Raw genomic sequence first — 14398 nt, 5'->3', positions numbered from 1 at the left:
AATATGTTTTTTTCTTCAAATGATGCTAAACTGTTGTTAATTTTTTTTTATTTCAACCTCATTTCCTTCTCTGAAGTAAAAAGCATTGATTCTAGTTCAAAATGCACTGTTAAGCAATATTTCCCCAAAACATCCTCCATTTTCAATAAAATAAGACTTTGTTTAATGCCTAAAGCTGAATGGTCTTACACATGTACGTTTAGGTCATGTAGAATACTTTTTTAATCAGAATTTAAATAGCCTGTTGTATACCTTCCATTACTTCGATGCCTAGTTCTTTGAGAACATAGCAAGGCCGGGAGCTCAGTAGGAAGAATGATTTTTATTCCTCACGTTTTCTTACCAATGGATCAGATGCACATAGCTGCCTTATACCACAACCAGATATTTGCTCCCTACCCAAAATGCTCCTCTAAGATTTAAGAGGCAACTAGTAGCCACTCTCCTTGATTGAAGAGTGTCCAGCCTTAATAGTAACTAATGTAGAGTCTGTCAACCTTAGTGTTGAACCTAAAGTGTTTATGTAAACATAAGCCTCTGCAGTCATTTTCAACACCAAGAATTAAAAAAAAAAAAAAAACAGCATTCAAGATAACATATGGGGATGGCTCTTGGGAACTGGGCAGAAGTTGTCTCATCATCCTCCAACCTCACTTGTTTTTGCCCAACTCCACCTCTCGCCCCTTTTCAGGCTTTGGGTCAAGGAAGAGACCGATCTGGGAAGTGAATGCATACTCCAATGTTAAGGATTGGAGAAGCTAACCGCCCCCCCGCCCCCAGACTCTTTGTATTCTGAGAGGGTAAATGGTTAAACCCAGAGAAATGAATCACAATGGTGGAGTTTCAAACGTGAAAGGAGAAGATAGGGAAGGGGATCCCCTCATATCAGTCTGTATGGACAACAGCCTGCCTGTGAAGTGAACCGTAAGAACACTCAGTGTCACATAGGTAAAAGCAAAACCTAACCTTTGTTGTCTCTGAACAACCCTGAACAAATCATCCACAAACTTAGGAACAGAGCAACCTAGATCTGACAGCAAAAGCTTACCATACATCCTTCTTTTCTTTCTGTGTTTTTTTCTGTGTTGCTAAAATAGCACACCTGTCAAAGCAGCCAGGTCCAATGGGTTCCAGCACAACTAAGATCGTATAAAAAAAGAACTGAGAAATTATAAGGTAATAGTACAACTCCCATATCCAGTGCCTCATTGTCTCACAAGCAAGCTGACAGCTAAGCCAGCTGCCCACTACTGCAGTGTTGAAAAATAGACATCTTCACTGTAATGCTACACCGGTACTAAACCGGACTTTGTAGTTGTTGTTAGGTGCCATTGAGTCGCTTCCGACTCATATGGACCCTATATACAACAGAACCAAACACTTGACTTTAGCAATTCAAAGCTTCACGCTGAGCTTGAAATGTAGAGAAAAGAGGCGTGGAAATGGTTCTTTTTCTCCTCTCTCTCCATACCCACAAGAAACGAGGGGAAAAAAATGAGAGAGAGGAGCCATGGACATGGTGGAGACACCAATTGAAAAAGGGTTGGTTAGGATTCTGCCCATTTGGAAGCAGAATTAGTTGACTAATTGCTTGTTTTCTGTCTCTCCCACTAGAACCTAAGGTTCATGACAGCAGGACTTCGTAGGCTTTGTTCGCCACTGCATCCCCGGTACTGGAGTATGTCGTTGTTGTTGTAGGTTGCCATCGAGTCAATAATATTTGTTGAATAAATGAAATTAATGCTCTCAAGAAAATAAAAGAAAAAATTATTGAAATGCTATTTTACACACACATACACAAAAACACACACCAAACCAAGCCCATTGCCATCAAGTGGATTCGAATCGTAGAGGCCCTATAGAACAGAATAAAACTGCCCCATAGAGTTTCCAAGGCTGTAATCTTTACGGAAGCAGACTGCCACACCTTTCTCCCACAGAGCGCTGGTGGGTTTGAACTGCTGATCTTTTGGTTAGCAGCCAAGCACTTAACCACTGCGTTACCAGGGCTCCTTACAAACATACACACACACACACACACACACACACACATTTAGCTCTACGTGCCTCCTGCCCACCTTCGAAACAGCAAGATTAATTGGGATGAACACTAGTCCAGTAATTATGACAGTCCAATTATGCTCCTTGTCTTGCCACTAAATCACTTCCTCTCTCTCAGCCTCATCTTCCACATCTGTAAAATGGAGTCGAACCAGATGACCCCTAAGGTCATTTCCAGCTTTCACACCCTGTGCTTTAAAGGAAAGCCAAGCATGCTTTACAGAAAAACAGGGGAAATGTACCGAGCTCGTTTGTGTGCGAGAAGCAAGAGCTGTTTCCTCAAGTCTCACCCAATAGGGGAGCGATTTTTGTTGTTGTTTTTTTTAAATAAACTGAGAATAAAAACCATGAAGTAGAGGAAGAGAGCTTCACAGTTTCCAGCAAACTACAGCCTTTTAGAATATAGATGCCACTTAAATAAAATATAAAAGCACTGAAGTTAGAAAAACTGTCAGCCAAGGTTGAAAGTATCTTCCTATTCAAGCTTGTCATCTCCTGAAGCCTATGAGAAGTGACAGGATTTTGCATGGGGATGCCCTGTCTGAGGTGCTAATTGTCTTCATTTCAAATGCCCTAGGCTATTCTCAGACCCAGGTAGATTATAGGGCTGATGCCAAGGCTGGTCAATTTTGTAGAGTGTATCTGACATTTCAAAAAGTCTTTTTCTCTAACCTTTCAAAACTAACTTTGTTCTTCAACTGGCTCTTCTATAGGTGTGAATTCTCCTGTGACAGTGTTATGATGTTGTCACCTATTACGAATTTACACATTCTCTCGGTACTCACTAAGATTCACTCCCTTTACAAAAATTAGAAAAGAAAAAAATAAGGGATCTTAAAAAAAGAGCATCTCCTTTTGATAGTATTTTAAAAATTGTAAGTGGGAAGCCAGAGATAGAGTTCTTGTGTGTGTTGATTTAAGCCTGTTTTAAACGTATTTATTCTCTCAAGAGACATTTACAAGCCCTGGTGGCACAGTGGTTAAGAGCTACAGCTGCTAACCAAGAGGTGGGCAGTTTGAATCCATGAGCAGTTCCTTGGAAACCCTATGGGGCAGATCTACTCTGTCCTATACGGTGACTATGGGTCAGAATCAACTCGATGGCAACAAGTTGGGTTTGGTTTGGTTTACTGTGTTGCCAGGCACTGCAGTAGGCACTTAGGTTAGGTTAGAGAAAAGAAAAACACAGCGCCTGTCCACAAGTAGCTCACAGTCTAGCGAGAAGACAGACCAGGAAACAGACCATTACAATTCACTCAAGGGCTGTGAAAAAGGAAAGGATAGGCTGTGGGCCACAGTACTGGGAAATCTAAATCTATGTTCTAAAGCTGCACAACCTGTTAGAGTCACCAAGTTCTTTATATTTCTGTCTGGTGTATACAATTCCTTTTACTTGTACTAACTTTACGTTTTTCATGATCCAAAAGATACTCTCTAATTCTAGCTGAAATTCTGCTTGCTTCTGAAGTTTTATTGTTGGAAGAGTAGCAATTGCTAATATTTGTTAATTGCTTACTACATTCCAGGCATCCTGCTAAGCGCTTTGCATGTACTATCTCATCTATGTACAGCAACAATCTCATGAAACAAGTACTGTTATTATCCACATTTTACCAACAAAGGAGTCAGCATTCAGAGAGGTTAGGTAGCCTGCTCCAGGTTACACAGCTGGTCAGTGTCAGGCCCAGGATCTGAACACAAGCTGGCTGAGCAGATCCTGTGCATATCCTCTTCTGCCTCCCACCGTTAATTCTGAGTTTACTGTGCTGGCTTTCTCAGACTTTAGTCACCTATATAGCAACTGTCATTTTGGCATCTAGAATGTTCTTATAACACTTTTCAAACATCCACTCTTCCCCTACCCTGACTCATAGCATGTCTATATGCCTTCTGAGATCAGAGACATTGCTTTGGCCTGTGCCTTTTTGGTTACTATGTCTTGGTAGGATCTTATGGAGTCAAGATCTGTCCTCTCAGGTTTGCAGGTCTGGAATCTGATTAATTTACTGTGTACTGTGGGCATCTTCTTCCCTGGACAGACCTGGATACACAGATAAGCTCTTATTGCTCAAGTCTCCTTTTCCTCCTTTTTCTAGACCCAGTGAAGACACACCCCACCAGTTTTTATTTCTCTTTCCCTGGGTGGATAAGTGAGATGACATAGGTAATAGATATCCAAGATGTTGTTGCTTGTTTGTTTTTCCTATAGCTTGTGAACACCTACGAAACAGGGATAATGTCTTATTCTTCTTTGCACATCCAGATTCTAGCACAGTAGCTGGCACCTAGTTAGCTCCCTTTCTTTCCCCTCTTCCCTTCCCCTTTCTAGGGATAACCTCTGCAGAGAGTATGACTTCGTATTAGCTTCAAGGAGTATATAATTTCTGACATTGCCTTCTTTCATATTCATCGTTTACCAACGTCTATCATTGTGGTCTGAATGTTTTGGTTTATAGAAATAACTCTTCACATCTCACACCTTAGCATTTGACAAACCAATAAATCATCACGTAGCTCTTTTGGCCTCATCAACCCAGTCGCCTTTGTGGATAGAGACTGCATCTTCTCTCTGCCTCCCTTCATCTGAGTGGAAGCCCTCAGGGCATGATATGTTGTTGTTGTTAGGTGCTGTAGATTCAGTTCCGACTCATAGCGACACTGTGTACAACAGAACAAAACACTGCCCAGTCCTGCACCATCTTCACAATTGTTATGCTTGAGCCCATTGTTGCAGCCACTGTATCAATCCATCTTGTTGAAGGTCTTCTTCACCTTTGCTGACCCTCTACTTTACCAAGTATATATATAAGCATATGTAAGTATATATATATTTTAAGTATATATATGATATAAGTGTAACAAAATATCACTTCTTTGTAAAAGAGTTTCCATCTAAAAATGTGTCCTTTTTCTTGGAAAGTCAAGAATAAAGTTGCACCACTGGAGCTTAGTCTAAAAGATTAAAGTCCAAGAGACTTTTATTTTTGTCTATACATCTTTTGCCTGAAACATTTATAAAGCAATCTCTGATGTTTTGTAACATGGATGACCGCTTTGATCTATACATCACAAAACACCAAATTCTGGCAAAAGGCTGCAATGAAATGGTCTGTAAATGTTTCTCTATGCGGCTTTATAAACATAAATGAAATATTACAAACCTGCAAACAAAACAGCCAATGGTAGATTTTTAAATGCATTTTGTAGTTACAGATACAACATTGGCATTATTTACCATTTTCTTCTCAGTAATAAACCAAAAAAAACAAACCAAACTAGTTGCCATCGAGTCGATTCCGACTCACAGTGACCCTATAGGACAGAGTAGATCTGCCCCATTGGGTTTCCAAGGAGCACCTGGTGGATTCGAAATGTGACCTTTTGGTTAGCAGCTGTAGCTCTTAACCACTACGCCACCAGGGATGCTCAGTAATAAACATCTCATTAAAAATGCTAGAAACATTGATCAGCGGGTAGTTCAATAATATGAGGTTCTTACAAAGCAGGTCATCATATATGTTCTAAAATTTTGAAACTGTCTAGACAATATTAGGCACTGTAGTGGTGAAAGTATGAAATCTTCCATTTGTGTTCAATACTTTTCTTTCCTGGAACCAATATGGTTCACTGAAATTCTCAAAGTAAATATATATCAAGTAAAAAAAAAAAAATGAGATTAAATCCCCTAAAACTTTTACTTATGCACAAAACCCATAGAGAGCTTCTTGTCATCAATTTATAAACACTGGTATATGGTTTAATAGTGCCTAGCACAAAAGTAATCATAGGTTCCTGCCCTGTGTGCAATTTTTTTTGTAATGTAGTGCAGAATGAAGAATAAAACCTAAAATAGTAGATAAATGCATAAAAAACAAAGAGCTGGAAAACGTCACAAGTGGAGCTGTAATAGTGCATATCTTTTTGAAGCAAAACAAAGTTAACTTTCCTAGCAATTTTTTCATAGATGGTGGCACAATTCAAAACCACCCGGCTATCAAGGATGCTTTGCAACCCAAAATGGTACATATTAAACTTGGTCCCCTCTAAAATCCTTTAGCACTTACTGGCATTTACATGTATTAAAACTATTAGCTTTCTACAGAGATGGTTCTTATCTCAGGTTCCCAAAGGGCATAGAAGTTCAAAAGGGTACTAATGAAGGCTTCTGAGGTATTACAGTACTACAAAGAGCCTAGTAAAGTGTCATTTGCCTGTGATTAGGCTGCATATAATAATAACAATAATATTTGCTGAGCACCTATTATGTACTAACCACGGTTTTATGATGTAAACATGTATTTACTCATTGAATCCTTACAAAAATTCCAAACTAAAATGGCAAATGACTGGTTTTAGTTGGAATTATATCAACTTTGTGTGAGAGAACTTTATGGTCATAGATGCTTTCCTAATTTTAAATGGGAAAATAATTATTTATGAATTAATGCTCTTCAATAAATAGAATCTTTCAAAATTGACACCTAAAGGCCAAGAATTATGACAGAGTAGTTTATGGAAAGGCTGAGAACTACAGCTTGGCGCACATTTGCCTTATTTCTTCAAATAGAATAGGAGGTCCAGGAGGGACCCAGCTCATAGGAAGTCTTCCCTAAATGCGTGCTGTTCACCTAATCTGTAATGTGATGATACAAGCTAGTGGTGTTGCTTACCTGTAAAATTGACATTAGTGAGGATACAGTGCTTTTCCACAATTGCTTTATGCCCCATAGGTGGACCAGGATCTAACCTACAGAAGAATTCTTAGGTTCACTGGAGAGAGGGCTTCCAACAATACTAGACCCCCTGGGGGTTCTGATTCCCAGCGCAGCAGCACTTCCTATGCCTATTTCACTGTGGTTCTGAACATTTCCCCTAAATGCTGAAAGACAAACATATAGTCATTGAGAAAATCTGTTCAACAGCAACCTCATATGGTCATAGGCCAGGGCTGTTTAGTATTCTTAACTGTATGTAAGGTTGAGTGCCAGTGGCTCTACTTGCTCTACCATGTGCTAGAATTGAAATTATTCAAGAGTGCTATGCAGAGTGGCTGCACCACATAACAAGAATCTACTACCATTCAGTGTTGAGCCTTTACAAAGCATGTGATCAGGAAATTATGCATTTCTTTGCCACTCTGTCATAGATTTAGTGCCATGATTTTAAAAACATCAATTCCGTTCCCCATTTTGCAGCATATGTCTGCAAATTTTGAAGTTTCTTTTCCCATTCCTTCCTCACTGGAAACATATATACATCTATATTGGGCTCTTACATCTGGCATCTTATCCACTTAAAACAAAAATCCAGTAATTCTGATAGACTTTAGATAAGCAGTCAAGTTTAAAGGGTAGTAATATGTTAATCGTATTGAACTCATACAAACTTTTCATAAGACCAGCCTGCTGAATCAAACTCGTTCCCACTGTCTAAATCGCCACCCTTTTTTTGCAGTCTTGGTGACTGAGATAATAAATGGCCCTACCTACTGGCAGCCTAGGTGGTCACATATCCAAAAACTTGAGAGATTCTAAAAGAGAAGCTTCTTGTCCACCAGACTGCCACTATTATACATGCTGCCATCAAGTCGATTCCGATGCACACCAACCCTACAGGACAGAGTAGAACTGCCCCATAGGGCTTCCTAGGCTGTAATCTTTACGGAAGGAGAATGCTATATCTTCCTCCCATGGAGTGGCTAGTGGGCTCGAACAGCCAACCTTTCGGTTAGTAGCCAAGTGCTTTAACCACTGTGCCCCAGAGCTCCTTGCCACTAGTATAGTCCCTTCATTATAGTTATTTCATTGGATTTTAGGCATTGGTGAGCCCTGTTAGCATGCAAATACATTATCTAGTAACAGTAAAAGTCTAAGGCAGTGCGATAGAATGGAAAGATGCAGTACGATGGATCGCTTTTGTGTGGCCTTTCCTGGAAACCCTGTTAGTGTAGTAGTGAAGTGCCACGGCTGCTAACCAAAAGGTCCACAGTTTGAATCCACCAGGCACTCCTTGGAAACTCTATGGGGCGGTTCTACTCTGTCCTATAGGGTCGCGACTAGTTAGGATCAACTTGAAGGCAAAGGGTTTGGGCTTTTTTTTTTGGTTTCTTGTCAAGGTCTTGTAACTCCCACCCAAGTGATTGAGTGAAACTGTGCAAATAAGGTAATTGTGACCCACCAAAGTGATTGGTCAGTTTTGCCATTCTGCTAGGCTTGAAATGAACCATCCCAGGGTTGGGAGGAGAGGATCTCACCACTGCCAGGGAGGGGGAGCCAGGGGTGGAGTGTGTCCTTTGGACCCAGGATCCCTGTGCTGGGAGGCTCCTGGAGCCGGGAGACTGAGAGAACAAGCTGTAATACTGAAGATGGCACAAAGCGGTGGCCAAGAGATGGTGGCAGGAGAGACCAGCAAGAGACGGTGTAATGGGTTTCCCGGACCGCGGAGCAAGAAAGCTGAGCACCTTCCAGGAGCAGACTTGCTGGCAGAGTAGTGTGCCTCCAGGCACTTGGTAGAGCTAGGTTTGCTAATCCACAGAGCTAGAGCTGAGCACCTTTGGGGTGAGGCTTACCGGTGAGTGGGGTGCCTCAGGGCACTTAGAGCTAAAAGAGCTGTGTAACTCTTGCCCTAGCAGGGCAGAGGCCAAGGGCCAGAGAGGCATACCTACAGGCACAGCTGAAAAGAGGCCATCCTGAAGGACGAACTGCATTCTGAGCATTCCTGAACCCTTACTTCCCTAATAAACCCCATAACTGTGAGTGTTGTCTGTGAGTTCTGTGTGGCCATTGCAATGAATTATTGAACACAGCAGAGAAGTAGAGAGTGCCATGGGAGGGATGCTTGGTGTCAGAATTGGTAAAGATAGTGGAGAGAGGAGGCATGTCTAACCTCCGCCTCATAGGAATCAGCTCTGGGCTGTTGATCGTGAGAGGAGGCATGTCTGACCTCCGCCTCATAGGAATCAGCTTTGGGCTGTTGATCGTGATTCTCCTTCCCCCTTGTGAAGTTAGAGGAGGTCAGATGCTGCTGCCACGTCATTTTTACAAAAGAACACAGATATTAAAACCGGTATGATTTCATTTTGAAACCAGAATTCACCAATTCCCAAATTTGGGTGTTGAGTTACTGCATCTATAAAGTGGGAGTGATAATATCCACTTTGAAGAACTATTACTAGGGTACTTATTATACCTTGGGGCCCTGGTGGCGAAGTGGCTAAGAGCTATGGCTGCTAACCAAAAGGTCGGCAGTTCGAATTCACCAGTTGCTCCTTGGAAACCCTATGGGACAGTTCTACTCTATCCTACAGGGTTGCTATGAGTCAGAATCGACTCAATGGCAACAGGTTTTTATTATACCTTACAGTCACCAAAAGAGATAATGTACTTAGTGTGCCTTGCACATAGTAAGCAGTCAATGAGAACTATTGCTATCATTAATACTTCCTTACACTCATTACCACAGCATTCAGAGCAGAACCTTGAGACTAAGGAAAGGGAACTGACACTTGTTGCGACTCAGAGAAGTTCAGTAACATCTTCAAGGTTATGTAGCTAATGAATAGCAGAGCAAGTATCCAAACTCAGGTCTCTGTGGCTCCAAAGCCCAGACTCTTGCCACAGAAATCTGCTGCCTTTACTTTCATCCGCCAGGCCCAAAAGAACATAGTGATTTGAACAGGCAGCTTCAATGATTCAGGCTAAAACACGCAGGTAGCTTTGAAAAAAGATGAGCCCTGAAAGACAGTGCAATGAAACTATATTAAGCTATATACAGGGAAGAGTCTATTTCATGCAGACCAAAAGGCATGCCAATGGCCAGCAGAGTCCACTTTGAAGCCATAAATGAAGCAACTGCACTGAAATCGAGAATGACCTACTGGTACTTCAAAATGGATTATGCTGGAACATTCCCGAGTCTCATCTGTGTTCCATCTTTCCAAAATTCCAGGGAGCTATCAGCACACACAAGAGTACCACAAAACCAGCACACAGCCCAGAAAGCATAGTGTTGGGTTTTATGCCTCTGTTAGTCTCCTCCCTCCCCAGGGCTCCTCACCCATGTAACCATAACTTTTATTGTCTGCCCTCATCTCCGTCCCTGTACCAAGCAGGTCGCCAGCCTTCACCACCACCACCACCTCCCCCCCGCCCCTTGCCTCATGGAACGTTTATCTTGTTAGCCCACAGTCTGCAGCCTGGCTGCTGTCCAGAATCCTGAGCCCCTTAATGTGATTATGCATACGAGAGTGAAAGAGACTACCTGGGAAGACAGGAGGCAAATATCTACTCATGAGACCTCAGCAGGCCTCAGGGAAACAGGACCTCAGGGGATTGGCTTCTTGGTGCATGCAGGAGGCCTGGGTCACAGGCACTAGGGCTCCCGGCCTAGGCAGAGATGTCCCTTCCACCCATGGACATGGACATGGACAGTGAGGGTAGCAGTGGAAACCATGATGGCTTGAAGCCCCCACAGAACCCCCCCAGAGGCCCCCCAATTCTTGGGTAACTCGCAGGAAGAGAAGAGGCCCTCTAATAGTGAATGGGATTGAACTTTGCTTCCCCTCAGTGGGATGGAGGGAAGATTCAGAATGAAGCTGTCGCCGCTCAGTAAACCAGTCCTGAGATACACACTACACAGAAGACACAGCACGTAAATGCACAGTCTTTATTAGAAGTTAGGGCTTTGGAACAAGCCCCAGGCAAAAGTGGATATTGCTAAACTGGGTGGAATCTCACGGGGAAATCAAAGGCTTCCTTTTGTTCAGACTGGAGGCCGACCTAACCTACCACTTGGGCTCCCTCCCGGTTCCCTCCTTGCCTTGCAGCAGCTGCCTTGGGGGAGCAGAGAGCCTGCAGAGAACACGCCAAGTGGAAAAGGAGTGTAGGAGCAAGTCCCTAAGAAGGCTTGTGCCAGTCCAGTTCTCTTACTCCAATTAACCCTCCCAAGAGAAGCAGCATCTCATAGAATTGTGGCCTTGTTGTCCTTGGAATCTATTTGGTTTTTCATCCACTGTTGACTGGAAAGGAGTTTGGGGTGTGGCAGCCCAAGGCCGAGAACTCATGTGGGTAGCCAAAACTCCCCCAGGCCAGTGGTCTTTCAGCCAAGCCAGTGGGCAACTGGGAACATAACTATCCCTCTCAAGGAAGGAAAGCAGAAGAGTATCAGAAAAGTCCTTCCCAATCTATTCCACTGCTTATTTGTCTCACCTGAGATATCAGTGAGATGAGCAACTCAGACACTCAATTTCTTTCATAAAATTCTCTGTGACATTGCCCCCAGAACTGCAGAAATGGATCAGGATGTTATTTCCATCAGATTTGCCTGAAGGCCCCACTACATGCAAGGCAAGGAAGACACTCCTGATCTACTCCGTATCTCAAATTAGGCTCTCTCCTATCATCTAACCAAACTACCCAAATCATGTTATAATGTGCGTGTGCACCAGGTAATAACAACTAATTCTAGCTCCTAACACATAACTATTTGTTCAACAAATTAAACGAAATTCCTCACATTTTTTTTTTATAGAATTTAATACTGCAACTCCACCCAGCTCTTTCAAATGAATCTCTTGTCTCAACTGAGAAATTAAATTTTAACAAAATCAGTTGGCTCTCCCTTTTCCCCCTAACCTGTACCAAAGCATATCTTCTTCCCTTTCCTCTCACTCGTCTTGGCTCCAGCCAGTTGGGGTCTCACTTAGCGGTGGGTCACTCAGAATTGAGTTGTTACTTCTTTAGAGATCTTTTAATGGGACAGGTGTACTTCTTCAACAAGAGTTAAGTTCCCTAGAGCTCAGAGACACAGAAACAAGACCTCACCTATAAAATTTTAAAACAAGAAACAAGCATGAACACTGCAGTAGTTTGCAGAGTAACAGTAGCATTTTCAAGGAAGAGCAGTGTTCCTAACGTGCAATATAGCTTATAACTCTAAACACTCATGGCTGTTTCCGGTCAAAGACGGCATTTTCAGAAAAACAAGGTTAAGAACCAAAAAAAGGAATTTAAAAAAGAAAACAAAGACAAAAAAGGCTTCATGACTTCAACTTCTCCAGGGCGTCGACCAATTTCATCGGTCATCCAGAATCCACCACCTGGAAATTTAAATACAATTAGGAGAAATTCTCTATTTAAAGAGTAAGTGTGATACTCAAACTAGTCCCTCTTTGTTAAAATAAATGAATACAATAAGAATATAAAAATGTACGTATTTGTATGTGTGCGTGTGCCAAAAATGATAAAAAGTGGTTTATTTGGGTAACAGAATAATGGATTATGTTATTTAATTTTCTATGTGACAATTTTAGTTATCTAATTTTCTGTTAAGTAATTTTTTTTTTAATCATAAAGGAGCCTCAGGAAATTGATTTCTCTTTGGAGTATGTTTCCATTCATACTTACCTTTCTGAAATCAGTGAGGAGCTTGTCCCGGGTCAAGGCCTCCACTCTCATCTGGCACATAGACTCTCCTGCATTTATAGCAGGCCGTGCGCCATGAAAAATTCATCGCTCTACACCACGGACAATCCCAATTCGCTGGACTGCTTCTGGGGGCAGGATTCTCCTGGTGCTGGGATTCCGAGGTTTTTTTCCCTCTTGGTTGCTTGGCCTTTTGCCCCTGAGGCTGCTGTTTCTTTGGGTTCTCTCTCACTTCACGGCTCCTTCTGCCCCCCAGAGGGGCCATCGCCTGGGGCCTCACTGGACCTTCCTCCTGGCTTCTGCTGTCCCCCAGGGGTGGCATCCCTGGAGGTATCACTGGACCTTCTTCTTGGCTGTGGCTTCTGGTGTCCCCCTGGGGGGATATCCCCTGGGACCTCACTGGACCTCCCTCCTGGCTGTGGTTCCTGTTGTCCTCCACCCGGGCTGGCTCCTGGGGCCTCACTGGACCTTCCTCCGGGCTGTGGCTCCTGTTGTCTCCCAATGGGACAGTCTCCTGTGGTCTCATTGAACCTTCCTCTTGGCTGCGGCTCCCTCTGTTTCCCAGGGGAGCTGTCCCCTGGGGGATGAAAAGACCTTGCTCCTGGCCATGGTATCTCTGGTACCGCAGTGGGGCCATCTCCTGGGAGCCCACTGCAACCCACAGGCAAGGAGGGTAGATCACCCCAGGAAGCAACTGAAGAGGGACTGCTGCTGCTTCTGTATTCATGACTACAGCAGGTGGTAGAGATGGCAAGTATGGGACCATTGGGAATGGTGCATGGAATGGGAATGAGTATGGCACTGGCATCGGCAGAGGATGTTGAAACACCTGGATCCAAGGATAAGGTGGTCCTGGCACGTAGAGCACAGGAGCCAGGGCTATCATTTGGGTCTCCACGTACAGTCTGCCTTGTGCCCCCATAGCCATGACACCCCTATACCCCTCCGCATTCTGTGGCCACGCTGCGGTCATGTGTGGGTGGGCTCGTGGGACAAGCACTATTTCCATGGGCAACGGGATGCCTTGGGCCCATCTCCCCACCTGGAACAGCCTCCCGCGCAGCACATCGCACTCGCTCAGGGCCTGTTGCAGGGCCGCCTGTGTGAAACGCAGCTGCGAGTCAGCCTCCTCGTGTGCCTCACGCAGCCGCTGCAGCTCCAAAGCCAGGGCCCTGGAGGCCGCCTCGCGCTCCTGCAGCTGATCCTGTAGCCGCTGCACCCGACGGTCCTGCCGCACCCGCTGCCTCGCGGCCACACGCACACTCAGGGCCAGCGCACTCCAGGCACGGGCCCTCTTGATGTGGCCGGGCACGTGCGGGTCTCTCACGGTGTCCCAGAGCCAGTCCTCCACCTCGTTCCAGGGCCGCGAGCGGAAGGCCAGGTAGAAGTCTGGGCCACCGCCGTTACTGAGGATCTCATTGTTGATGAACGCGATCACCTCGTTGTGGCGGAACCCACTTTCGTGGTCCCCGAAGGCTACCGCCATGGCTACTGCGGCCTAGTCAGGCGACCCGCCTCACAGGACTCCGCTGCGGTTGCTGTTATAGGCGATGGCCGCCAACCAGTCAGCCCCTCAGCTCTTCGCTCAGTCCTAGGTCAGTCCTTGCCCAGTTCTGGCCTCCTCCTCAGGCTCCTTCCTGCCTCACCACTTGATCCGCCTCACAAAGACTGAAGCCGACTCCCTCGCCACGCCAACCCCTCCAGGGCGATGGCGTGTCACGTCACAGCGACGAGCTCTGAGTTACACCGCAGTGCCTCCTGGGACCGACTGACACCCCTGGGCAGAGTGCGCCCGGCACGGAGGGCAGGCGGGGAGGCTGCTGGCAGCTGTGCCCGAGACTCACCTCCCTTAGCGGAGAATCCCCTACAGGGCGGGCTGCTTGGGATTGTAGTGAACCCACAGAAAAATACTATTG

The 14398-nt window shown here is 44.5% G+C and overlaps 1 protein-coding gene across 1 annotated transcript; it reads right to left on the bottom strand.

Moving 5' to 3' along the window:
- Positions 1 to 12400: 12400 nt before the first annotated feature.
- LOC111751837 (testis-expressed protein 13D-like) lies at positions 12401 to 13968 on the bottom strand. The gene has a single exon (XM_023553809.2). It carries the CDS (start codon positions 13966 to 13968, stop codon positions 12475 to 12477), a length of 1494 nt encoding a protein of 497 aa, XP_023409577.1. The 3' UTR covers positions 12401 to 12474.
- Positions 13969 to 14398: the final 430 nt, after the last annotated feature.

The sequence above is a fragment of the Loxodonta africana genome, chromosome X (genome assembly GCF_030014295.1).
Source record: "Loxodonta africana isolate mLoxAfr1 chromosome X, mLoxAfr1.hap2, whole genome shotgun sequence".
Taxonomy (NCBI): domain Eukaryota; kingdom Metazoa; phylum Chordata; class Mammalia; order Proboscidea; family Elephantidae; genus Loxodonta; species Loxodonta africana.
The sequence above is the reverse complement of the archived record's forward strand: the minus strand, read 5'-3'. Positions and strand labels throughout refer to the sequence as shown.